We start from the raw sequence: 25286 nt of genomic DNA, 5'->3' as shown, positions 1-25286 counted from the left end.
GCTCCGTTCATCTTTCCCTCGAACCTGACTTGTCTCACAGTCCCTGCTGCTCAAAAACATCCCCACAGCATGATGCTGCCACCACCCTGCTTCACCGTAGGGATGATGTCAGGTTTCCTCCAGACATGACGCTTGGCATTCAGACCAGAGTTCTATCTTGGTTTCATCAGAACAGAGAATCTTGTCTCTCATGGTCTGAAAGTCCTTTAGGTGCCTTTTGCAAAACTCAAGGGCAGGCTGTTATGTGCCTTTTACTGAGGACTGGCTTCCGTCTGGACATTCTACCATAAAGGCCTGATTAGTGGAGTGCTGCAGAGATGGCTGTCCTTCTGGAAGGTTCTCCTGTCTCCCCAGAGGAACTCTTGAGCTCTGTCAGAGTGACCATAGGGTTCTTGGTCACTTCCCTGGCCAAGGCCCTTCTCCCCCGATTGCTCAGGTTGGCCGGGCGGCCAGCTCTAGGAAGAGTCTTGGTAGTTCCAAACTTCTTACATTTAAGAATGATGGAGGCCACTCTGTTCTTGGGGACCTTCAATGCTGCAGAAATGTTTTGGTACCCTTCCCCAGATCTGTGCCTCGACACAATCCTGTCTCAGAGCTCTACAGACAATTCCTTCAACCTCATGGCTTGGTTTTTGCTCTGACATACACTGTCAACTGTGGAACCTTATATAGACAGGTGTGTGCCTTTCCAAATCATGACCAATCAGTTGAATATACTACAGGTGGACTCCAATCAAATCAAATCAAAATCAAATCAAATTTATTTATATAGCCCTTCGTACATCAGCTGATATCTCAAAGTGCTGTACAGAAACCCAGCCTAAAACCCCAAACAGCAAGCAATGCAGGTGTAGAAGCACGGTGGCTAGGAAAAACTCCCTAGAAAGGCCAATACCTAGGAAGAAACCTAGAGAGGAACCAGGCTATGTGGGGTGGCCAGTCCTCTTCTGGCTGTGCCGGGTGGAGATTATAACAGAACATGGCCAAGATGTTCAAATGTTCATAAATGACCAGCATGGTCGAATAATAATAAGGCAGAACAGTTGAAACTGGAGCAGCAGCACAGTCAGGTGGAAGTTGAAACTGGAGCAGCAGCATGGCCAGGTGGACTGGGGTCAGCAAGGAGTCATCATGTCAGGTAGTCCTGGGGCATGGTCCTAGGGCTCAGGTCAGTTGAAACTGGAACAGCAGCATGGCCAGCATGGCCAATCAAATCTCAAGGATGATTAATGGAACCAGGATGCACCTGAACTCAATATTAAACCTAATAGCAAAGGGTCTGAATAGTTATATAAGGTATTTCTGTTTTTTATTTTGTATACATTTGCACATTTCTTACCAAAAACCAGTTTTCCACTTTGTCATTATGGGGTATTGTGTGTAGATTGATGAGGAAAAAAATATTGAATCCATTTTTTAACGAGGCTGTAATGTAACAAAATGTGGAAAAGGGAAGGGGTCTGAATGATTTCTGAATGCACTGTATATTTCAGTCTTCTGTGAAGTATATAACGTGTAATATTGGAATGCAAACTCAAAATGGAATACATTTCAACTCTATATCTGACATGGTGCAGGTGTCTTATTTTAAGCCCATAACCATATGTGGGAGGTATATACTTTTGTTTCAAAGTAGATTTGTTTAAAATTACAAAGAGACACTCTGTGTGACCCTGATTTATCCCACTGCAGTAAAGGGTTAATGCTCTAGCCCTGGGTTTTGCAGATCCAAAGTGTCTCCAAAGTGTCCCTCTGAGAAGCACCATTTGCATGGTTTTGAGACAATGAAACAGAAGAGTTATAATAGCACATCTAAGGGGCCTGGATATAACCACAATGGTTCAATGGACTGTGTTTTCTGACCCATCAGCCTTTCATTCACAAAATAGTTTCTTATTCAACTACTTATGAATGGGGTGACCATGTCTTATTTTCCCCGAGTACTTGTCTATCCAGGTCACCTACATAGCGCAGTGCCCCACTTTCTCTGTCCCTGTGGGTTTGAAGGGAACTGAATCAGGGCGTTTTAGGGCAGTGGTTGGAGTGGCTGGCTCAACCTCAGGGACAGCAGTTAAATGGTATTCATGTATCAACCAACATTGATATGATCTGGGGCAATGGGGCAGATGGAGAGAGACCTAGAACAGCTGCTCATCCATCGATGGAATCATAAAGTATTTCGGTCCGGCAGTTGTTTAGACCAGAGTGCTTTCTCCTTCTCACACTTCATTGACTGGACCTTGTGTTAAAGAGTGAGTATTAAAAATGAAGCTGGTAGAGTAGGGGGTGGCCATTCACGCATCCCTCAGGTTCTATACTTACTCTGTTGCAGTCAAGCATGGGAAGTGCCGAATAAGCAGCACGTGTAGAACAGTTGATATTGAGCACGCCCTTTCCAAATGAAAATGAACTTCAAATGTATTTTCCCATTGATTAGTCGGAGTGTGAGACTTACTGGTGCAGGAGGCCTCGGGCAGGTCCATGTCTCCTCTGTAGTATCCGTTACGGCAGCCGCAGATGGTAGCAGCCTCCACAGTGGAGCGGCTGTTGGGGGGGCACTGCAGACACAGCCCTGGCCCCTGGGTGGACTTGAACGTCCCTTGGGGACACGCTGCATGGAGGACAGAAAGAAAAGAAAGAGAACAGAGCATTTAGACTCTTCATCAACATCCACAGTGTACTGTATCCAGGGCGCAACATGTAGACTACTATTACTCCACCCAGGGATGAGTCTCACTAACCAGACATTTCCTACTGCACAAAAGCCTGGAAATCACGTAGCGGGTTGACTAAGATAATTTAAGTTGCCTCATTATCATCAACCACCATCACCATTCAACCTCTCTCACTATATCTCTCTATGCCTTAGTACAGTACCTCTTCTGCTGTCAAAAAATACTCTAACTCCAAAAAGAACAACAGATTAATTTCAGTCTGAGTATGTGGCAATAACATGGCGTGTAATAGGTCCCGGAATTACAGCGAAACAGTTGTCCTCTGTAGCTCAGTTGGTAGATCATGGTTTTTGCAACATGGTGTCCACCGGTTCTATCCCAGGACCAAACAGAAACTTGCATCCTGTAGCACAAATTCAAAAAGGTTTTGGGACACTGTAAAGTCTATGGAGAATAAGAGCACCTCCTCCCAGCTGCCCACTGCTCTGAGGCTATGAAACACTGTCACCACCTGTAAATCTACGATAATCGAGAATTTCAATAAGCTTTTTTTTTACGGCTGGCCATGTTTTCCACCTAGCTACCCCTAACCGACCAAGTGCTCTGCACCCCCCACAGAAACTTTCCCAAGCCCCCCGTTTCTCCTTCACCCAAATGTTCTGAAAGAGCTGAAAATCTGCACCCCTACAAATCAGCTGGGCTAGACAATCTGGACCCTCTCTTTCTAAAATTATCCGCCACAATTGTTGTAACCCCTATTATTAGCCTGTTCAACCTCTCTTTCATATCGTCGGAGATCCCAAAAGATTGGAAAGCTGTCGCGGTCATCCCCCTCTTCAAAGGGGGAGACACTCTAAACCCAAACTGTTACAGACCTATATCTATCCTGCCCTGCCTTTCTAAAGTCTTTGACAACCAAGTTAACAAACAGATCACTGACCATTTAGAATCCCATCATACCTTCTCCGCTATGCAATCTGGTTTCAGAGCTGGTCATGGGTGCACCTCAGCCACGCTCAAGGTACTACACGATATCATAACCGCCATCGATAAAAGACAGTCCTGTGCAGTCGTCTTTATTGACCAGGCCAATGCTTTCGACTCGGTCAATCACCGCATTCTTGTCGGCAGACTCAACAGCCTTGGTTTCTCAAATGACTGCCTCGCCTGGTTCACCAACTACTTCTCAGATAGAGCTCAGTGTGTCAAATCGGAGGACCTGTTGTCCGGACCTCCGGCAGTCTATGTGGGTGCCACAGGGTTCAATTATCGGGCCGACACTTTTCTCTGTACATAACAATGATGTTGTTCTGCTGATCCACCTCTACGCAAACGACACAATTCTGTATACTTCTGGCCCTTCTTTGGACACTGTGTTAACAAACCTCCAGACGAGCTTCAATGCCATACAACAATCCTTCTGTGGCCTCCAACTGCTCTTAAATGCTAGTAAAACTAAATGCATGCTCTTCAACCGATTGCTGCCCGCACCCGCAAGCCCGACTGCAACAAAGCCTCCTTCACTCATGCTGATAAACATACCCTCATAAAATGGACTATCCTACCGTTCCATGACTTCGGCGATGTAATTTGCAAAATAGCCTCCAACACTCTACTCAGCAAATTGGGTGCAGTCTATCACAGTGCCATCCGTTTTGTCGCCAAAGCCCCATATACTACCCACCACTGCGACCTGAATGCACTGTATCACAATTCCAGTGGGTCAGAAGTTTACATACACATGGCTGGCCCTCGCTTCAAATTCGTCGCCAAACCCACTGGCTCCAGGTCATCTATAAATCTATGCTAGGTAATGCCCCGCCTTATCTCAGCTCACTGGTCACCATAGCAACACCCACCCGTAGCACACACTCCAGTAGGTATATTTCACTGGTCATCCCCAAAGCCAACTTCTCATTTGGCTGCCTTCCCTGGCAATTCTCTGCTGCCAATGACTGGAACAAATTGCAAAAATCCCTGAAGCTGGAGACGTATATCTCTTACTAACTTTAAGCATCAGCTGTCAGCGCAGCTTACCGATCACTGTACCTGTACACAGCCCATCTGTATATAGCCCACCCAACAACCTCAGCCCCATATTGTTATTTATTTTTGTTATTTTGCACCCCAGTATCTCTACTTGCACATCATCATCTGCACATCTATGACTCCAGTGTTAATGCTATATTGTAATTATTTTTCCACTATGGCCTATTTATTGCCTAACCTCCCTAATCTTACTACATATACACACACTGTATAATGATTTTTCTATTGTGTTATTGACTGTACATTTTTTTTATTCCTTGTGTAACTCTGTGTTGTTGTTTTTGTCACACTGCTTGTCTTTATCTTGGCCAGGTCACAGTTGTAAATGAGAACTTGTTCCCAACTGGGCTACCTAGTGAAATAAAGGTGAAATCAAAAAAATTGAAATCAAAAAATATATATGTAAAATGTATGCACGCATGACTGAAAGACACTTTGGATCAAAGCATCTGCTCAATGGTATATACAGTTGAAGTCGGAAGTTTACATACACTTTGGTTGGAGTCATTTTTTCAACCAAATTTCTTGTTAACAAACTGTAGTTTTGGCAAGTCGGTTAGGACATCTCATTTTTCCAACAATTGTTTACAGACAGATTATTTCACTTATAATTCACTGTATCACAATTCCAGTGGGTCAGAAGTTTACATACACTAAGTTGACTGTGCCTTTAAACAGCTTTGAAAATTCCAGAAAAGGATTTCAAGGTCTACCTTCAAACTCAGTGCCTCTTTGCTTAACATCATGGGAAAATCAAAAGAAATCAGCCAAGACCTTAGAAAAATATTATAGACCTCCACAAGTCTGGTTCATCCTTGGGAGCAATTTATAAACGCCTGAAGGTACCACGGTCATCTGTCAAACAATAGTACGCAAGTATAAACACCATGGGACCATGCAGCCGTCATACCGCTCAGGAAGGAGACGCATTCTGTCTCCTGGTGATGAACGTACTTTGGTGTGAAAATTGCAAATCAATCCCAGAACAGCAGCAAAGGACCTTGTGAAGATGCTGGAGGAAATAGGCACAAAAGTATCTATATCCATCGTAAAACAAGTCCTATATCGACATAACCTGAAAGGCCGCTCAGCAAGGAAGAAGACACTGCTCCAAAACTGCCATAAAAAAAGCCAGACTACGGTTTGCAACTGCACATGGGGACAAAGATCGTACTTTTTGGAGAAATGTCCTCTGGTCTGATAAAACTAAAATAGAACTGTCCATCGTTATGTTTGAAGGAAAAAGGGGAAGGTGTGCAAGCCAAAGAACACCATCCCAACCGTGAATCACAGGGGTGCTAGCATCATGTTGTGGGGTACTTTACTGCAGGAGGGACTGGTGCACTTCACAAAATAGATGGCATCATGAGGCAGGAAAAGTATGTGTATATATTGAAGCAACATCTCAAGACATCAGTCAGGAAGTTAAAGCTTGGTCGCAACTGGGTCTTCCAAATGGACAATGACCCCAAGCATACTTCCAAAGTTGTGGAAAAATTGGTTAAGGATTACAAAGTCAAGAAATTGGAGTTGCCATCACAAAGCCCTGACATCAATCCTATAGAAAATGTGTGGGCAGAACTGAAAGAGCATGTGCAAGCAAGGAGGCCTACAAACCTGACTCAGTTACACCAGCTCTGTCAGGAGGAATGGGCCAAAATTCACCCAACTAATTGTGGGAAGCTTGTGGAAGGCTATCCAAAACGTTTGACCCAATTTAAACAATTTAAAGGCAATGCTACCAAATACTAATTGAGTGTATGTAAACTTCTGACCCACTTGGAATGTGATGAAAGAAATAAAAGCTGAAATAAATCATTCTCTCTACTATTATTATTCTGACATTTCACATTCTTAAAAGAAAACTGGTGATCCTAACTGACCTAAGACAGGGAATGTTTACTAGGAATTAATGTCAGGAATTGTGAAAAACGGAGTTTAAATGTATTTGGCTAAGGTGTATGTAAACTTCCAACTTCAACTGTATATTATTATATATCAAAATAATGAGCTTGTTTGTTCATATTAAGCTGCTTGAAGAATCCCCTCTATGGTGGAAAGATTGCATAATCACACCACGCCAGGACAACAGAAACAGCCATTACAGAGAATGCTAACTGCTCATCTGCATTTCCGAGTGTGAATTGGCATGTGAATGTGGCAAGCTAAATAAGTGGATTTGTATTTTTCCCTCATCTAGGCAAGCTTGACTCGATACCAGCCTGCTCCGAGGCTCCAACATAACAGATTTTCTTCATGTTCTTGATCTGATTCTGGGCACCCTCCATGCAACATTTAAACAGATTGCACAACCCGACCCAAGAAGAATGGCTACAGCTGAATTTGTTCAAAGAAGAATTGAAGGCAGAAGAAAGGGATTCCAAACTACAGTTGTTACACAGAGCTAGTAATACCTCCTGTGCTACAGTTATATGAAGTGGTGCATTATGGCATTAAATCATCACTTGTTTAAGTATTCTGCTGCGTGTAGAACTTATTATCTCATGACTAAGGAATGGTCCCAGCATGGAGCTGTCGCTCTGAAATCAGTTGCCTGAACGCAATTCACATTTCCATAATCCCTCTGCAGTAAGTGGCATTGCACCATGACTCCACAGTCTATCCTCCACTAAATTGCCTTTCTCCCACTCTCAGCAGATAAGACTAAAGACAGAATTTGTTTTGCTAAGTTGCAGGAAGTGAGAGAACTCATGGGACATTAATGCTTCAATATCTTATCCACTCCAGAAAACTGCTGTTTAAAAAAAACAGGCATGTGACATTTAGTATGACAGAAATAAGAGCCAGGATCCAGTATAAGGAGAAGTAGATCCCAAGTGAGAATCTATCAAACTTACCTAAGCATATGTTACAGTATGTACTGCTACAGCAATTAAGAAACAGAAAACACTAGCTCTCTTACTAAGCCAAATGTTTTAACGATAATTTTCTCTACAAGCCATTACCTCAGCACAGGCTCTCAAACATCCTTCCCAGTGAACACAGAAATGGGCTAATGTAATTATAGGGTTGGAAGCATCGCATTGCATTGATTTTCTTATTAAGGAGTTTGGGAAGCCAGATCAGGTGGCCTATCCAGTTCTTGGAAATTATTTTCCCAGGCAGGCAGCCTTAGATCTGTGTGATAGCCTGATTGCCCACGTCTCCTTGTTCACTGTACAGCTGCTTCCTTCCACCTTCTCAAGTCATTTCAACCTCCAAATTAAAACCCTGACTTCTCTTGGAACTGATAAGAGCACAAAATTGAATTCCCATTTTTCTCTCTCGGATGAGTACTCAATCCGGCTGCGCCAAGGCAAGGCAGGCATAGGGAAGTGGAGCGAAATTGTCCTCTATGCTGGTCTTTAAACACACAAAAAGGCAGCCTAGTAGATGACCTGCATTTCACCTTGGCAGTTTACATTGTGTGGATGAGCTTTGTTTTCAAATACAGTACATCCATTTTACACATATATTTCATTCTTTTGAAATAGTTACAACATGAAAAACATGCTTTGAGCTGGAGCAACACACATCTGATGCATTGTCCTGCTCAGAGGCCTGAGCTCAGATGCGCTGCTCTTTTCACTCTCTCTAGCTAGAAGTGTTTGTCAAAACCCTGCTGAGTCTTGTCCTTCCCTGCCAGTCACACAGAGCCTGCAGGTCTGTGACAGCAGAGGTGGTATGGTAAATAGCGCTAAGTAGAAGAGGTGGTATGGTAAATAGCGCTAAGTATCAGGGGTGGTATGGTAAATAGCGCTAAAAGCACAGAGTGGTATGGTAAATAGAGCTAAGTAGCACGGGTGGTATGGTAGATAGCAATAAGTAGAAAGGGTTGTTATGGTAGATGGCGCTAAGTAGAACGGGTGGTGTGGTAGATAGCGATAAGTAGCACGGGGTGGTGTGGTAGATAGAGAAGTAGAAAGGGTTGGTATGGTAGATAGAGAAGTAGAAAGGGTTGGTATGGTAGATAGAGAAGTAGAAAGGGTTGGTATGGTAGATAGAGAAGTAGAAAGGGTTGGTATGGTAGATAGAGAAGTAGAAAGGGTTGGTATGGTAGATAGAGAAGTAGAAAGGGTTGGTATGGTAGATAGAGAAGTAGAAAGGGTTGGTGTGGTAGATAGAGAAGTAGAAAGGGTTGGTATGGTAGATAGAGAAGTAGAAAGGGTTGGTATGGTAGATAGAGAAGTAGAAAGGGTTGGTATGGTAGATAGAGAAGTAGAAAGGGTTGTTATGGTAGATAGAGAAGTAGAAAGGGTTGGTATGGTAGATAGAGAAGTAGAAAGGGTTGTTATGGTAGATAGAGAAGTAGAAAGGGTTGTTATGGTAGATAGAGAAGTAGAAAGGGTTGGTATGGTAGATAGAGAAGAAGAAAGGGTTGTTATGGTAGATAGAGAAGTAGAAAGGGTTGGTATGGTAGATAGAGAAGTAGAAAGGGTTGTTATGGTAGATAGAGAAGTAGAAAGGGTTGGTATGGTAGATATAGAAGTAGAAAGGGTTGGTATGGTAGATAGAGAAGTAGAAAGGGTTGGTATGGTAGATAGAGAAGTAGAAAGGGTTGGTATGGTAGATAGAGAAGTAGAAAGGGTTGGTATGGTAGATAGAGAAGTAGAAAGGGTTGGTATGGTAGATAGAGAAGTAGAAAGGGTTGGTATGGTAGATAGAGAAGTAGAAAGGGTTGGTATGGTAGATAGAGAAGTAGAAAGGGTTGGTATGGTAGATAGAGAAGTAGAAAGGGTTGGTATGGTAGATAGAGAAGTAGAAAGGGTTGGTATGGTAGATAGAGAAGTAGAAAGGGTTGGTATGGTAGATAGAGAAGTAGAAAGGGTTGGTATGGTAGATAGAGAAGTAGAAAGGGTTGGTATGGTAGATAGAGAAGTAGAAAGGGTTGGTATGGTAGATAGAGAAGTAGAAGGGTTGGTATGGTAGATAGAGAAGTAGAAAGGGTTGTTATGGTAGATAGAGAAGTAGAAAGGGTTGGTATGGTAGATAGAGAAGTAGAAAGGGTTGTTATGGTAGATAGAGAAGTAGAAAGGGTTGGTATGGTAGATAGAGAAGTAGAAAGGGTTGTTATGGTAGATAGAGAAGTAGAAAGGGTTGTTATGGTAGATAGAGAAGTAGAAAGGGTTGTTATGGTAGATAGAGAAGTAGAAAGGGTTGTTATGGTAGATAGAGAAGTAGAAAGGGTTGTTATGGTAGATAGAGAAGTAGAAAGGGTTGTTATGGTAGATAGAGAAGTAGAAAGGGTTGTTATGGTAGATAGAGAAGTAGAAAGGGTTGGTATGGTAGATAGAGAAGTAGAAAGGGTTGGTATGGTAGATAGAGAAGTAGAAAGGGTTGGTATGGTAGATAGAGAAGTAGAAAGGGTTGGTATGGTAAGAGTGGGGCCAGAAAGAAGGGATAAATAAGCAGCATATTTTTAAAACAACATAATGACAACATGTTATTATCCTTTGTTCACTTTCAGTCTTATTTTTCAATGGCTAATCGGTTCCTGGAAGCTATACACGTCTATACGCATATTAAACAAACATATACAGCTTAGCTGTCATAAATGGCATTACTTTAGAATCTTATAGCATTATGATGAAAAGGGCAGTTTGTCATGGAAAGAGTGAATACTGAAAATAAAGCTGTGGACCCACAGAGACACTGTATTGTCTTGCAGCAAAGGACTCAGGCCTATACTTTGATATATGTTGTTAAACTCGGCCAGGGCAGTCACTTTAAAGAGATACAACCCAGAGTCCATATGTCCGGTAGTTGCCACAAAAGTTTTCTTCATATCATCACTATTGCACTGATGTGCAGGGCCTGGAACACAACATCTGGATCTGCACTGGTCCAATAGCCCAAACACCATTTTGACACATAGTACTTGTTATAGCACATTCCTTTTTCAGAGGGTCGGAATCAAGTACATGTAGAACCATAATGAAAATATAAAAATGACTGCTTTTTAAGTGGGAAATCAGGGTAGGGAGCAAAGCAGCATAGTATCATTGCAGCTAGAGTTATGACAACACAGCTGCTTGACAACATGATCAAGCAAACATAGCACTTTACGAGATCATTGATCAGTTGTTAACCAGCCCATTGGCAGAGTGAGGAGCTGATGATGCGGTGGACTCTGGGTAGAGGGGTCAGGACGCGGACACAGTGCTGACAGACAGAACAGATCAAAAGGCCTCCAGACAGAATAACAGCTGTAGAGTGAGAGAACAGAGATGGGACCAGTGGGACGGTGAGGAGCAACAATGAGAGGATATCAGCTGACAGAGCACGCCCTGCCACCGTGGGACACAGACAGGGATGCAGTGTCGAAGCTACACATGGGCCATGGTATGGGGGTTCAGCCTGACAGCTATATTCTACCATCTTGTCTTAATAACTATCATCCAGTCCACCAAAGTTAGAAGTATTGGTGTCCAAAGACTTCATAAACAGAGTGAGGGAATAAAGTGATAGGTATACAGTCATATTGTTTTCTCTTTGCTGTCTGTTAAAGAGAGAACAGGCCCACAGGCTGTCTCTTTGCTCTCCTCAGGCGAAGGCAGAACTCAACAGAAGCTCAGGGTCACTCTTTGTTCTGGGATCTGTTAGCCAGAGATTAGAGATGAAGGGAGAGTTGATGGAGGGATGAGAGAGGAGAAATAGAGAGAGAGGAGAGAGAGGAAGAGATTCATCCCTACCCTCGACAGAGTCATGGTGTGGGGTGTGGTTTTTATGTGAAGCTGTGGCGCTGGCCTTAAATACTGTGAACATTTGAAATCTCTTTCCTTCTCTCAAGACACACACACACACACACACACACACGTAATGCATATGCACATTCACATTTATGCACTCTGCATATGTATTTTCTGCTCAAGTCTGACCCTAGTAAATGGGATTCTTGTTTGACATTTTCATTCCCATTGTCTCCTGTCTGCCAAGAACACGTTTTGCAAACCACTGTGAATGTGCTCAGCCAGGGACAAAAGCACAGCCCACAATCCAGTCAGCCAAAGAAAGGTTAGAGTGTAAATCTTACAGCAAAACATTTGCAGATGTGCCAGCACAGAAACTTGATCGAGCCTGTCTGCATATCATTTCCTTCAGGGTGGGTCCAATCCACCTGCAGCTTGTGTAAGGCAGGGAAGAGAAATCTGGATCAGTGTGGAACCAGAGGTCATCCCTCTCCACATACCTCACTCCTCACTCCAGAGACTGCATGGGCATCATCTACAGTATGCATGCCGTTCCTGTATCAAAGGTTGAGAGGGACATCATTACTCACAATATAATATAGAACCCTTCTAGACGAGGCTAAAACTAACCAAAGCCCATGGCTAAACATGGGAAGAGAGAGGAGAGAGCGAGAGCGAGAGAGGGAGGAAGAGACAGAGAGAGGAAGAGACAGAGAGAGGGAGGAAGAGACAGAGAGAAAGAGACAGAGAGGAAGAGACAGAGAGAGAGGAAGAGAGAGACAGAGAGAGCGGGAGGAAGAGACAGAGAGAGATGAAGAGAGAAAGGGAGAGGGATGAAGAGAGAGAGAGAGACGTAGAGACCGAGAGAGACAGAGAGGGAGAGGGGAAGAGAAAGAGAGAGAGGAATAGACCGAGAGAGACAGAGAGGAATAGACCGAGAGAGACAGAAAGAGACAGGAAGAGACAGAGAGAAACAGAGAGGAAGAGACAGAGAGAGAGGAAGAGACAGAGAGAGAGGAAGAGAGAAACAGAGAGGGAGGAAGATACAGAGAGAGAGGGAGGAAGAGACAGAGAGAGAGGGATGAAGAGAGACAGAGAGAGGGATGAAGAGAGAGACGGAGAGAGGGAGACATTGTTAAAACACTGTATATATATATAATTTGACATTTGTATTGTCTTTACTGTTTGAAACTTCTGTATGTGTAATGTTTAATGTTAATTGTTATTGTTTATTTCACTTTTGTGAAAGAGAGTGAGGGGGGAGGAAGAGACAGAGAGAGAGAGAGGAAGAGAGAGAGAGGAAGAGAGAGAGAGAGATGATGAGAGAAAGTGAGAAAGAGAGGGACGAAGAGAGGGAGACAGAGAGAGAGAGAGGAAGAGACAGAGAGAGAGAGAGAGAGGAAGAGACAGAGGGAGAGGGGAGGAGACAGAGGGAGAGAGGGAGAGACAGAGGGAGAGGGAGAGAGAGAGAGAGAGAGAGAGACAGTGAAAGACAGAGAGGAAGAGACAGAGAGAGAGAGGAAGAGAGAGAATGAGAGGAAGAGACCAGAGAGAGAGAGGAAGAGACCAGAGAGAGAGAGAGAGAGAGATAGGAAGATAAAGAGAGAGAGGAAGAGACAGAGAGAGAGAGGAAGAGACAGAGAGGAATAGACCGAGAGAGACAGAGAGGAAGAGACGAGAGAGACAGAGAGAGAGGAAGAGATAGAGGGATGGAGAGAGAGAGAGAGAGGAAGAGAAGAGAGAGAGAGAGAGAGAGAAGAAAGACAGAGAGAGACAGAGGAAGAGACAGAGAGAGAGGAAGAGACAGAGAGAAGAGAAGAGACAGAGAGAGAGGAAGAGACAGAGAGAGAGAGAGCGAGAGAGAGGGATGGAGAGAGAGAAGAGAGAGGAAGAGACAGAGAGTACAGAGGAAGAGACAGAGAGAGAGGAAGAGAGGAGAGGAAGAGACAGAGAGGAAGAGACAGAGAGAGAGATGAAGAGAGAAGAGAGAGGGACGAAGAGAGAGAGATGAAGATAGAGAGAGAAAGAGGACCGAGAGAGAGGAAGAGACCAGAGAGAGANACCATTTGCATGGTTTTGAGAACAATGAAACAGAAGAGTTATAATAGCACATCTAAGGGGCCTGGATATAACCACAATGGTTCAATGGACTGTGTTTTCTGACCCATCAGCCTTTCATTCACAAAATAGTTTCTTATTCAACTACTTATGAATGGGGTGACCATGTCTTATTTTCCCCGAGTACTTGTCTATCCAGGTCACCTACATAGCGCAGTGCCCCCACTTTCTCTGTCCCTGTGGGTTTGAAGGGAACTGAATCAGGGCGTTTTAGGGCAGTGGTTGGAGTGGCTGGCTCAACTCAGGGACAGCAGTTAAATGGTATTCATGTATCAACCAACATTGATATGATCTGGGGCAATGGGGCAGATGGAGAGAGACCTAGAAACAGCTGCTCATCCATCGATGGAATCATAAAGTATTTCGGTCCGGCAGTTGTTTAGACCAGAGTGCTTTCTCCTTCTCACACTTCATTGACTGGACCTTGTGTTAAAGAGTGAGTATTAAAAATGAAGCTGGTAGAGTAGGGGGTGGCCATTCACGCATCCCTCAGGTTCTATACTTACTCTGTTGCAGTCAAGCATGGGAAGTGCCGAATAAGCAGCACGTGTAGAACAGTTGATATTGAGCACGCCCTTTCCAAATGAAAATGAACTTCAAATGTATTTTCCCATTGATTAGTCGGAGTGTGAGACTTACTGGTGCAGGAGGCCTCGGGCAGGTCCATGTCTCCTCTGTAGTATCCGTTACGGCAGCCGCAGATGGTAGCAGCCTCCACAGTGGAGCGGCTGTTGGGGGGGCACTGCAGACACAGCCCTGGCCCCTGGGTGGACTTGAACGTCCCTTGGGGACACGCTGCATGGAGGACAGAAAGAAAAGAAAGAGAACAGAGCATTTAGACTCTTCATCAACATCCACAGTGTACTGTATCCAGGGCGCAACATGTAGACTACTATTACTCCACCCAGGATGAGTCTCACTAACCAGACATTTCCTACTGCACAAAAGCCTGGAAATCACGTAGCGGGTTGACTAAGATAATTTAAGTTGCCTCATTATCATCAACCACCATCACCATTCAACCTCTCTCACTATATCTCTCTATGCCTTAGTACAGTACCTCTTCTGCTGTCAAAAAATACTCTAACTCCAAAAGAACAACAGATTAATTTCAGTCTGAGTATGTGGCAATAACATGGCGTGTAATAGGTCCCGGAATTACAGCGAAACAGTTGTCCTCTGTAGCTCAGTTGGTAGATCATGGTTTTTGCAACATGGTGTCCACCGGTTCTATCCAGGACCAAACAGAAACTTGCATCCTGTAGCACAAATTCAAAAAGGTTTTGGGACACTGTAAAGTCTATGGAGAATAAGAGCACCTCCTCCCAGCTGCCCACTGCTCTGAGGCTATGAAACACTGTCACCACCTGTAAATCTACGATAATCGAGAATTTCAATAAGCTTTTTTTTTACGGCTGGCCATGTTTTCCACCTAGCTACCCCTAACCGACCAAGTGCTCTGCACCCCCCACAGAAACTTTCCAAGCCCCCTTTCTCCTTCACCCAAATGTTCTGAAAGAGCTGAAAATCTGCACCCCTACAAATCAGCTGGGCTAGACAATCTGGACCCTCTCTTTCTAAAATTATCCGCCACAATTGTTGTAACCCCTATTATTAGCCTGTTCAACCTCTCTTTCATATCGTCGGAGATCCCAAAAGATTGGAAAGCTGTCGCGGTCATCCCCCTCAACAACCCCACACCGGGCAGACCTGTACACCTAGCCTATGTTACAGACCTATATCTATCCTGCCCTGCCTTTCTAAAGTCTTTGACAACCAAGTTAACAAACAGATCACTGACCATTTAGAATCCCATCATACCTTCTCCGCTATGCAATCTGGTTTCAGAGCTGGTCATGGGTGCACCTCAGCCACGCTCAAGGTACTACACGATATCATAACCGCCATCGATAAAAGACAGTCCTGTGCAGTCGTCTTTATTGACCAGGCCAATGCTTTCGACTCGGTCAATCACCGCATTCTTGTCGGCAGACTCAACAGCTTGGTTTCTCAAATGACTGCCTCGCCTGGTTCACCAACTACTTCTCAGATAGAGCTCAGTGTGTCAAATCGGAGGACCTGTTGTCCGGACCTCCGGCAGTCTATGTGGGTGCCACAGGGTTCAATTATCGGGCCGACACTTTTCTCTGTACATAACAATGATGTTGTTCTGCTGATCCACCTCTACGCAAACGACACAATTCTGTATACTTCTGGCCCTTCTTTGGACACTGTGTTAACAAACCTCCAGACGAGCTTCAATGCCATACAACAATCCTTCTGTGCCTCCAACTGCTCTTAAATGCTAGTAAAACTAAATGCATGCTCTTCAACCGATTGCTGCCCGCACCCGCAAGCCCGACTGCAACAAAGCCTCCTTCACTCATGCTGATAACATACCCTCATAAAATGGACTATCCTACCGTTCCATGACTTCGGCGATGTAATTTGCAAAATAGCCTCCAACACTCTACTCAGCAAATTGGGTGCAGTCTATCACAGTGCCATCCGTTTTGTCGCCAAAGCCCCATATACTACCCACCACTGCGACCTGAATGCACTGTATCACAATTCCAGTGGGTCAGAAGTTTACATACACATGGCTGGCCCTCGCTTCAAATTCGTCGCCAAACCCACTGGCTCCAGGTCATCTATAAATCTATGCTAGGTAATGCCCCGCCTTATCTCAGCTCACTGGTCACCATAGCAACACCCACCCGTAGCACACACTCCAGTAGGTATATTTCACTGGTCATCCCCAAAGCCAACTTCTCATTTGGCTGCCTTCCCTGGCAATTCTCTGCTGCCAATGACTGGAACAAATTGCAAAAATCCCTGAAGCTGGAGACGTATATCTCTTACTAACTTTAAGCATCAGCTGTCAGCGCAGCTTACCGATCAACCTGTACACATCTATATAGCCCACCCAACAACCTCAGCCCCATATTGTTATTTATTTTTGTTATTTTGCACCCCAGTATCTCTACTTGCACATCATCATCTGCACATCTATGACTCCAGTGTTAATGCTATATTGTAATTATTTTTCCACTATGGCCTATTTATTGCCTAACCTCCCTAATCTTACTACATATACACACACTGTATAATGATTTTTCTATTGTGTTATTGACTGTACATTTTTTTTTATTCCTTGTGTAACTCTGTGTTGTTGTTTTTGTCACACTGCTTGTCTTTATCTTGGCCAGGTCACAGTTGTAAATGAGAACTTGTTCCCAACTGGGCTACCTAGTGAAATAAAGGTGAAATCAAAAAAATTGAAATCAAAAAATATATATGTAAAATGTATGCACGCATGACTGAAAGACACTTTGGATCAAAGCATCTGCTCAATGGTATATACAGTTGAAGTCGGAAGTTTACATACACTTTGGTTGGAGTCATTTTTTCAACCAAATTTCTTGTTAACAAACTGTAGTTTTGGCAAGTCGGTTAGGACATCTCATTTTTCCAACAATTGTTTACAGACAGATTATTTCACTTATAATTCACTGTATCACAATTCCAGTGGGTCAGAAGTTTACATACACTAAGTTGACTGTGCCTTTAAACAGCTTTGAAAATTCCAGAAAAGGATTTCAAGGTCTACCTTCAAACTCAGTGCCTCTTTGCTTAACATCATGGGAAATCAAAAGAAATCAGCCAAGACCTTAGAAAAATATTATAGACCTCCACAAGTCTGGTTCATCCTTGGGAGCAATTTATAAACGCCTGAAGGTACCACGGTCATCTGTCAAACAATAGTACGCAAGTATAAACACCATGGGACCATGCAGCCGTCATACCGCTCAGGAAGGAGACGCATTCTGTCTCCTGGTGATGAACGTACTTTGGTGTGAAAATTGCAAATCAATCCCAGAACAGCAGCAAGGACCTTGTGAAGATGCTGGAGGAAATAGGCACAAAAGTATCTATATCCATCGTAAAACAAGTCCTATATCGACATAACCTGAAAGGCCGCTCAGCAAGGAAGAAGACACTGCTCCAAAACTGCCATAAAAAAAGCCAGACTACGGTTTGCAACTGCACATGGGGACAAAGATCGTACTTTTTGGAGAAATGTCCTCTGGTCTGATAAAACTAAAATAGAACTGTCCATCGTTATGTTTGAAGGAAAAAGGGGAAGGTGTGCAAGCCAAAGAACACCATCCCAACCGTGAATCACAGGGGTGCTAGCATCATGTTGTGGGGTACTTTACTGCAGGAGGGACTGGTGCACTTCACAAAATAGATGGCATCATGAGGCAGGAAAAGTATGTGTATATATTGAAGCAACATCTCAAGACATCAGTCAGGAAGTTAAAGCTTGGTCGCAACTGGGTCTTCCAAATGGACAATGACCCCAAGCATACTTCCAAAGTTGTGGAAAAATTGGTTAAGGATTACAAAGTCAAGAAATTGGAGTTGCCATCACAAAGCCCTGACATCAATCCTATAGAAAATGTGTGGGCAGAACTGAAAGAGCATGTGCAAGCAAGGAGGCCTACAAACCTGACTCAGTTACACCAGCTCTGTCAGGAGGAATGGGCCAAAATTCACCCAACTAATTGTGGGAAGCTTGTGGAAGGCTATCCAAAACGTTTGACCCAATTTAAAAAATTTAAAGGCAATGCTACCAAATACTAATTGAGTGTATGTAACTTCTGACCCACTTGGAATGTGATGAAAGAAATAAAAGCTGAAATAAATCATTCTCTCTACTATTATTATTCTGACATTTCACATTCTTAAAAGAAAACTGGTGATCCTAACTGACCTAAGACAGGGAATGTTTACTAGGAATTAATGTCAGGAATTGTGAAAAACGGAGTTTAAATGTATTTGGCTAAGGTGTATGTAAACTTCCAACTTCAACTGTATATTATTATATATCAAAATAATGAGCTTGTTTGTTCATATTAAGCTGCTTGAAGAATCCCCTCTATGGTGGAAAGATTGCATAATCACACCACGCCAGGACAACAGAAACAGCCATTACAGAGAATGCTAACTGCTCATCTGCATTTCCGAGTGTGAATTGGCATGTGAATGTGGCAAGCTAAATAAGTGGATTTGTATTTTTCCCTCATCTAGGCAAGCTTGACTCGATACCAGCCTGCTCCGAGGCTCCAACATAACAGATTTTCTTCATGTTCTTGATCTGATTCTGGGCACCCTCCATGCAACATTTAAACAGATTGCACAACCCGACCCAAGAAGAATGGCTACAGCTGAATTGTGTTCAAAGAAGAATTGAAGGCAGAAGAAAGGGATTCCAAACTACAGTTGTTACACAGAGCTAGTAATACCTCCTGTGCTACAGTTATATGAAGTGGTGCATTATGGCATTAAATCATCACTTGTTTAAGTATTCTGCTGCGTGTAGAACTTATTATCTCATGACTAAGGAATGGTCCCAGCATGGAGCTGTCGCTCTGAAATCAGTTGCCTGAACGCAATTCACATTTCCATAATCCCTCTGCAGTAAGTGGCATTGCACCATGACTCCACAGTCTATCCTCCACTAAATTGCCTTTCTCCCACTCTCAGCAGATAAGACTAAAGACAGAATTTGTTTTGCTAAGTTGCAGGAAGTGAGAGAACTCATGGGACATTAATGCTTCAATATCTTATCCACTCCAGAAAACTGCTGTTTAAAAAAAACAGGCATGTGACATTTAGTATGACAGAATAAGAGCCAGGATCCAGTATAAGGAGAAGTAGATCCCAAGTGAGAATCTATCAAACTTACCTAAGCATATGTTACAGTATGTACTGCTACAGCAATTAAGAAACAGAAAACACTAGCTCTCTTACTAAGCCAAATGTTTTAACGATAATTTTCTCTACAAGCCATTACCTCAGCACAGGCTCTCAAACATCCTTCCCAGTGAACACAGAAATGGGCTAATGTAATTATAGGTTGGAAGCATCGCATTGCATTGATTTTCTTATTAAGGAGTTTGGGAAGCCAGATCAGGTGGCCTATCCAGTTCTTGGAAATTATTTTCCCAGGCAGGCAGCCTTAGATCTGTGTGATAGCCTGATTGCCCACGTCTCCTTGTTCACTGTACAGCTGCTTCCTTCCACCTTCTCAAGTCATTTCAACCTCCAAATTAAAACCCTGACTTCTCTTGGAACTGATAAGAGCACAAAATTGAATTCCCATTTTTCTCTCTCGGATGAGTACTCAATCCGGCTGCGCCAAGGCAAGGCAGGCATAGGGAAGTGGAGCGAAATTGTCCTCTATGCTGGTCTTTAAACACACAAAAAGGCAGCCTAGTAGATGACCTGCATTTCACCTTGGCAGTTTACATTGTGTGGATGAGCTTTGTTTTCAAATACAGTACATCCATTTTACACATATATTTCATTCTTTTGAAATAGTTACAACATGAAAAACATGCTTTGAGCTGGAGCAACACACATCTGATGCATTGTCCTGCTCAGAGGCCTGAGCTCAGATGCGCTGCTCTTTTCACTCTCTCTAGCTAGAAGTGTTTGTCAAAACCCTGCTGAGTCTTGTCCTTCCCTGCCAGTCACACAGAGCCTGCAGGTCTGTGACAGCAGAGGTGGTATGGTAAATAGCGCTAAGTAGAAGAGGTGGTATGGTAAATAGCGCTAAGTATCAGGGGTGGTATGGTAAATAGCGCTAAAAGCACAGAGTGGTATGGTAAATAGAGCTAAGTAGCACGGGTGGTATGGTAGATAGCAATAAGTAGAAAGGGTTGTTATGGTAGATGGCGCTAAGTAGAACGGGTGGTGTGGTAGATAGCGATAAGTAGCACGGGGTGGTGTGGTAGATAGAGAAGTAGAAAGGGTTGGTATGGTAGATAGAGAAGTAGAAAGGGTTGGTATGGTAGATAGAGAAGTAGAAAGGGTTGGTATGGTAGATAGAGAAGTAGAAAGGGTTGGTATGGTAGATAGAGAAGTAGAAAGGGTTGGTATGGTAGATAGAGAAGTAGAAAGGGTTGGTATGGTAGATAGAGAAGTAGAAAGGGTTGGTGTGGTAGATAGAGAAGTAGAAAGGGTTGGTATGGTAGATAGAGAAGTAGAAAGGGTTGGTATGGTAGATAGAGAAGTAGAAAGGGTTGGTATGGTAGATAGAGAAGTAGAAAGGGTTGTTATGGTAGATAGAGAAGTAGAAAGGGTTGGTATGGTAGATAGAGAAGTAGAAAGGGTTGTTATGGTAGATAGAGAAGTAGAAAGGGTTGTTATGGTAGATAGAGAAGTAGAAAGGGTTGGTATGGTAGATAGAGAAGAAGAAAGGGTTGTTATGGTAGATAGAGAAGTAGAAAGGGTTGGTATGGTAGATAGAGAAGTAGAAAGGGTTGTTATGGTAGATAGAGAAGTAGAAAGGGTTGGTATGGTAGATATAGAAGTAGAAAGGGTTGGTATGGTAGATAGAGAAGTAGAAAGGGTTGGTATGGTAGATAGAGAAGTAGAAAGGGTTGGTATGGTAGATAGAGAAGTAGAAAGGGTTGGTATGGTAGATAGAGAAGTAGAAAGGGTTGGTATGGTAGATAGAGAAGTAGAAAGGGTTGGTATGGTAGATAGAGAAGTAGAAAGGGTTGGTATGGTAGATAGAGAAGTAGAAAGGGTTGGTATGGTAGATAGAGAAGTAGAAAGGGTTGGTATGGTAGATAGAGAAGTAGAAAGGGTTGGTATGGTAGATAGAGAAGTAGAAAGGGTTGGTATGGTAGATAGAGAAGTAGAAAGGGTTGGTATGGTAGATAGAGAAGTAGAAAGGGTTGGTATGGTAGATAGAGAAGTAGAAAGGGTTGGTATGGTAGATAGAGAAGTAGAAGGGTTGGTATGGTAGATAGAGAAGTAGAAAGGGTTGTTATGGTAGATAGAGAAGTAGAAAGGGTTGGTATGGTAGATAGAGAAGTAGAAAGGGTTGTTATGGTAGATAGAGAAGTAGAAAGGGTTGGTATGGTAGATAGAGAAGTAGAAAGGGTTGTTATGGTAGATAGAGAAGTAGAAAGGGTTGTTATGGTAGATAGAGAAGTAGAAAGGGTTGTTATGGTAGATAGAGAAGTAGAAAGGGTTGTTATGGTAGATAGAGAAGTAGAAAGGGTTGTTATGGTAGATAGAGAAGTAGAAAGGGTTGTTATGGTAGATAGAGAAGTAAAAGGGTTGTTATGGTAGATAGAGAAGTAGAAAGGGTTGGTATGGTAGATAGAGAAGTAGAAAGGGTTGGTATGGTAGATAGAGAAGTAGAAAAGGGGTTGGTATGGTAGATAGAGAGTAGAAGGGGTTGTATGTAGATAGAGAAGTAGAAAGGGTTGGGTATGGTAAGAGTGGGCCAGAAAGGAAGGATAAATAAGCAGCATATTTTTAAAACAACATAATGACAACATGTTATTATCCTTTGTGTCCTTTCAGTCTTATTTTTCAATGGCTAATCGGTTCCTGGAGCTATACACGTCTATACGCATATTAAACAAACATATACAGCTTGTAGCTGTCATAGATGGCATTACTTAGAATCTTATAGCATATGATGAAAAGGGCAGTTTGTCATGGAAAGAGTGAATACTGAAAATAAAGCTGTGGGACCCACAGAGACACTGTATTGGTCTTGCAGCAAGGACTCAGGCCTATACTTTGATATATGTTGTTAAACCTCGGCCAGGGCAGTCCACTTTAAAGAGATACAACCCAGAGTCCATATGTCCGGTAGTTGCCACAAAAGTTTTCTTCATATCATCACTATTGCACTGATGTGCAGGGCCTGGAACACAACATCTGGATCTGCACTGGTCCAATAGCCCAAACACCATTTTGACACATAGTACTTGTTATAGCACATTCCCTTTTTCAGAGGGTCGGAATCAAGTACATGTAGAACCATAATGAAAAATATAAAAATGACTGCTTTTTAAGTGGGAATCAGGGTAGGGAGCAAAGCAGCATAGTATGCATTGCAGCTAGAGTTATGACAACACAGCTGCTTGACAACATGATCAAGCAACATAGCACTTTACGAGATTCATTGATCGTTGTAACCAGCCCATTGGCAGAGTGAGGAGCTGATGATGCGGTGGACTCTGGGTAGAGGGGTCAGGGACGCGGACACAGTGCTGACAGACAGAACAGATCAAAAGGCCTCCAGACAGAATAACAGCTGTAGAGTGAGAGAACAGAGATGGGACCAGTGGGACGGTGAGGAGCAACAATGAGAGGATATCAGCTGACAGAGCACGCCCTGCCACCGTGGGACACAGACAGGGATGCAGTGTCGAAGCTACACATGGGCCATGGTATGGGGGTTCAGCCTGACAGCTATATTCTACCATCTTGTCTTAATAACTATCATCCAGTCCACCAAAGTTAGAAGTATTGGTGTCCAAAGACTTCATAAACAGAGTGAGGGAATAAAGTGATAGGTATACAGTCATATTGTTTTCTCTTTGCTGTCTGTTAAAGAGAGAACAGGCCCACAGGCTGTCTCTTTGCTCTCCTCAGGCGAAGGCAGAACTCAACAGAAGCTCAGGGTCACTCTTTGTTCTGGGATCTGTTAGCCAGAGATTAGAGATGAAGGGAGAGTTGATGGAGGGATGAGAGAGGAGAAATAGAGAGAGAGGAGAGAGAGGAAGAGATTCATCCCTACCCTCGACAGAGTCATGGTGTGGGGTGTGGTTTTTATGTGAAGCTGTGGCGCTGGCCTTAAATACTGTGAACATTTGAAATCTCTTTCCTTCTCTCAGACACACACACACACACACACACACACACGTAATGCATATGCACATTCACATTTATGCACTCTGCATATGTATTTTCTGCTCAAGTCTGACCCTAGTAAATGGGATTCTTGTTTGACATTTTCATTCCCATTGTCTCCTGTCTGCCAAGAACACGTTTTGCAAACCACTGTGAATGTGCTCAGCCAGGGACAAAAGCACAGCCCACAATCCAGTCAGCCAAAGAAAGGTTAGAGTGTAAATCTTACAGCAAAACATTTGCAGATGTGCCAGCACAGAAACTTGATCGAGCCTGTCTGCATATCATTTCCTTCAGGGTGGGTCCAATCCACCTGCAGCTTGTGTAAGGCAGGGAAGAGAAATCTGGATCAGTGTGGAACCAGAGGTCATCCCTCTCCACATACCTCACTCCTCACTCCAGAGACTGCATGGGCATCATCTACAGTATGCATGCCGTTCCTGTATCAAAGGTTGAGAGGGACATCATTACTCACAATATAATATAGAACCCTTCTAGACGAGGCTAAAACTAACCAAAGCCCATGGCTAAACATGGGAAGAGAGAGGAGAGAGCGAGAGCGAGAGAGGGAGGAAGAGACAGAGAGAGGAAGAGACAGAGAGAGGGAGGAAGAGACAGAGAGAAAGAGACAGAGAGGAAGAGACAGAGAGAGAGGAAGAGAGAGACAGAGAGAGCGGGAGGAAGAGACAGAGAGAGATGAAGAGAGAAAGGGAGAGGGATGAAGAGAGAGAGAGAGACGTAGAGACCGAGAGAGACAGAGAGGGAGAGGGGAAGAGAAAGAGAGAGAGGAATAGACCGAGAGAGACAGAGAGGAATAGACCGAGAGAGACAGAAAGAGACAGGAGAGACAGAGAGAGAGAGAGAGGAGAGACAGAGAGAGAGGAAGAGACAGAGAGAGAGGAAGAGAGAAACAGAGAGGGAGGAAGATACAGAGAGAGAGGGAGGAAGAGACAGAGAGAGAGGGATGAAGAGAGACAGAGAGAGGGATGAAGAGAGAGACGGAGAGAGGGAGACATTGTTAAAACACTGTATATATATATAATTTGACATTTGTAATTGTCTTTATCTGTTTTGAAACTTCTGTATGTGTAATGTTTAATGTTAATTGTTATTGTTTATTTCACTTTTGTGAAAGAGAGTGAGGGGGGAGGAAGAGACAGAGAGAGAGAGAGGAAGAGAGAGAGAGGAAGAGAGAGAGAGAGATGATGAGAGAAAGTGAGAAAGAGAGGGACGAAGAGAGGGAGACAGAGAGAGAGAGAGGAAGAGACAGAGAGAGAGAGAGAGAGGAAGAGACAGAGGGAGAGGGGAGGAGACAGAGGGAGAGAGGGAGAGACAGAGGGAGAGGGAGAGAGAGAGAGAGAGAGAGAGAGACAGTGAAAGACAGAGAGGAAGAGACAGAGAGAGAGAGGAAGAGAGAGAATGAGAGGAAGAGACCAGAGAGAGAGAGGAAGAGACCAGAGAGAGAGAGAGAGAGAGATAGGAAGATAAAGAGAGAGAGGAAGAGACAGAGAGAGAGAGGAAGAGACAGAGAGGAATAGACCGAGAGAGACAGAGAGGAAGAGACAGAGAGAGACAGAGAGAGAGGAAGAGATAGAGGGATGGAGAGAGAGAGAGAGAGAGAGGAGAGAGAGAGAGAGAGAGAGAGAGAGGAAGAGACAGAGAGAGACAGAGGAAGAGACAGAGAGAGAGGAAGAGACAGAGAGAGAGGAAGAGACAGAGAGGAGGAAGAGACAGAGAGAGAGAGAGCGAGAGAGAGGGATGGAGAGAGAGAGAGAGAGGAAGAGACAGAGAGACAGAGGAAGAGACAGAGAGAGAGGAAGAGAGAGAGAGAGGAAGAGACAGAGAGGAAGAGACAGAGAGAGAGATGAAGAGAGAAAGAGAGAGGGACGAAGAGAGAGAGATGAAGAGAGAGAGAGAAAGAGACCGAGAGAGAGGAAGAGACCAGAGAGAGAGAGAAAGAGACCAGAGAGAGAGAGAAAGAGACCAGAGAGAGAGAGAGGAAGAGACCAGAGAGAGAGAGGAGAGA

At 43.6% G+C, this 25286-nt stretch overlaps 1 protein-coding gene across 1 annotated transcript in view; it reads right to left on the bottom strand.

Annotated features, from left to right (window-relative positions):
* Positions 1-25286, bottom strand: part of LOC109897928 (ephrin type-B receptor 1-like) — a 179502-nt gene that overhangs the window by 72935 nt on the left and 81281 nt on the right. The window contains exon 4 of the mRNA XM_020492611.2: positions 14171-14326. Coding sequence (XP_020348200.1) covers positions 14171-14326 — 156 coding nt within the window. The remainder of the gene's footprint in view (positions 1-14170; positions 14327-25286) is intronic.

This window comes from Oncorhynchus kisutch, linkage group LG10, assembly GCF_002021735.2.
Source record: "Oncorhynchus kisutch isolate 150728-3 linkage group LG10, Okis_V2, whole genome shotgun sequence".
Lineage (NCBI taxonomy): Eukaryota > Metazoa > Chordata > Actinopteri > Salmoniformes > Salmonidae > Oncorhynchus > Oncorhynchus kisutch.
Note: the sequence above shows the minus strand (reverse complement) of the source record. Positions and strands in the feature narration are given on the sequence as shown.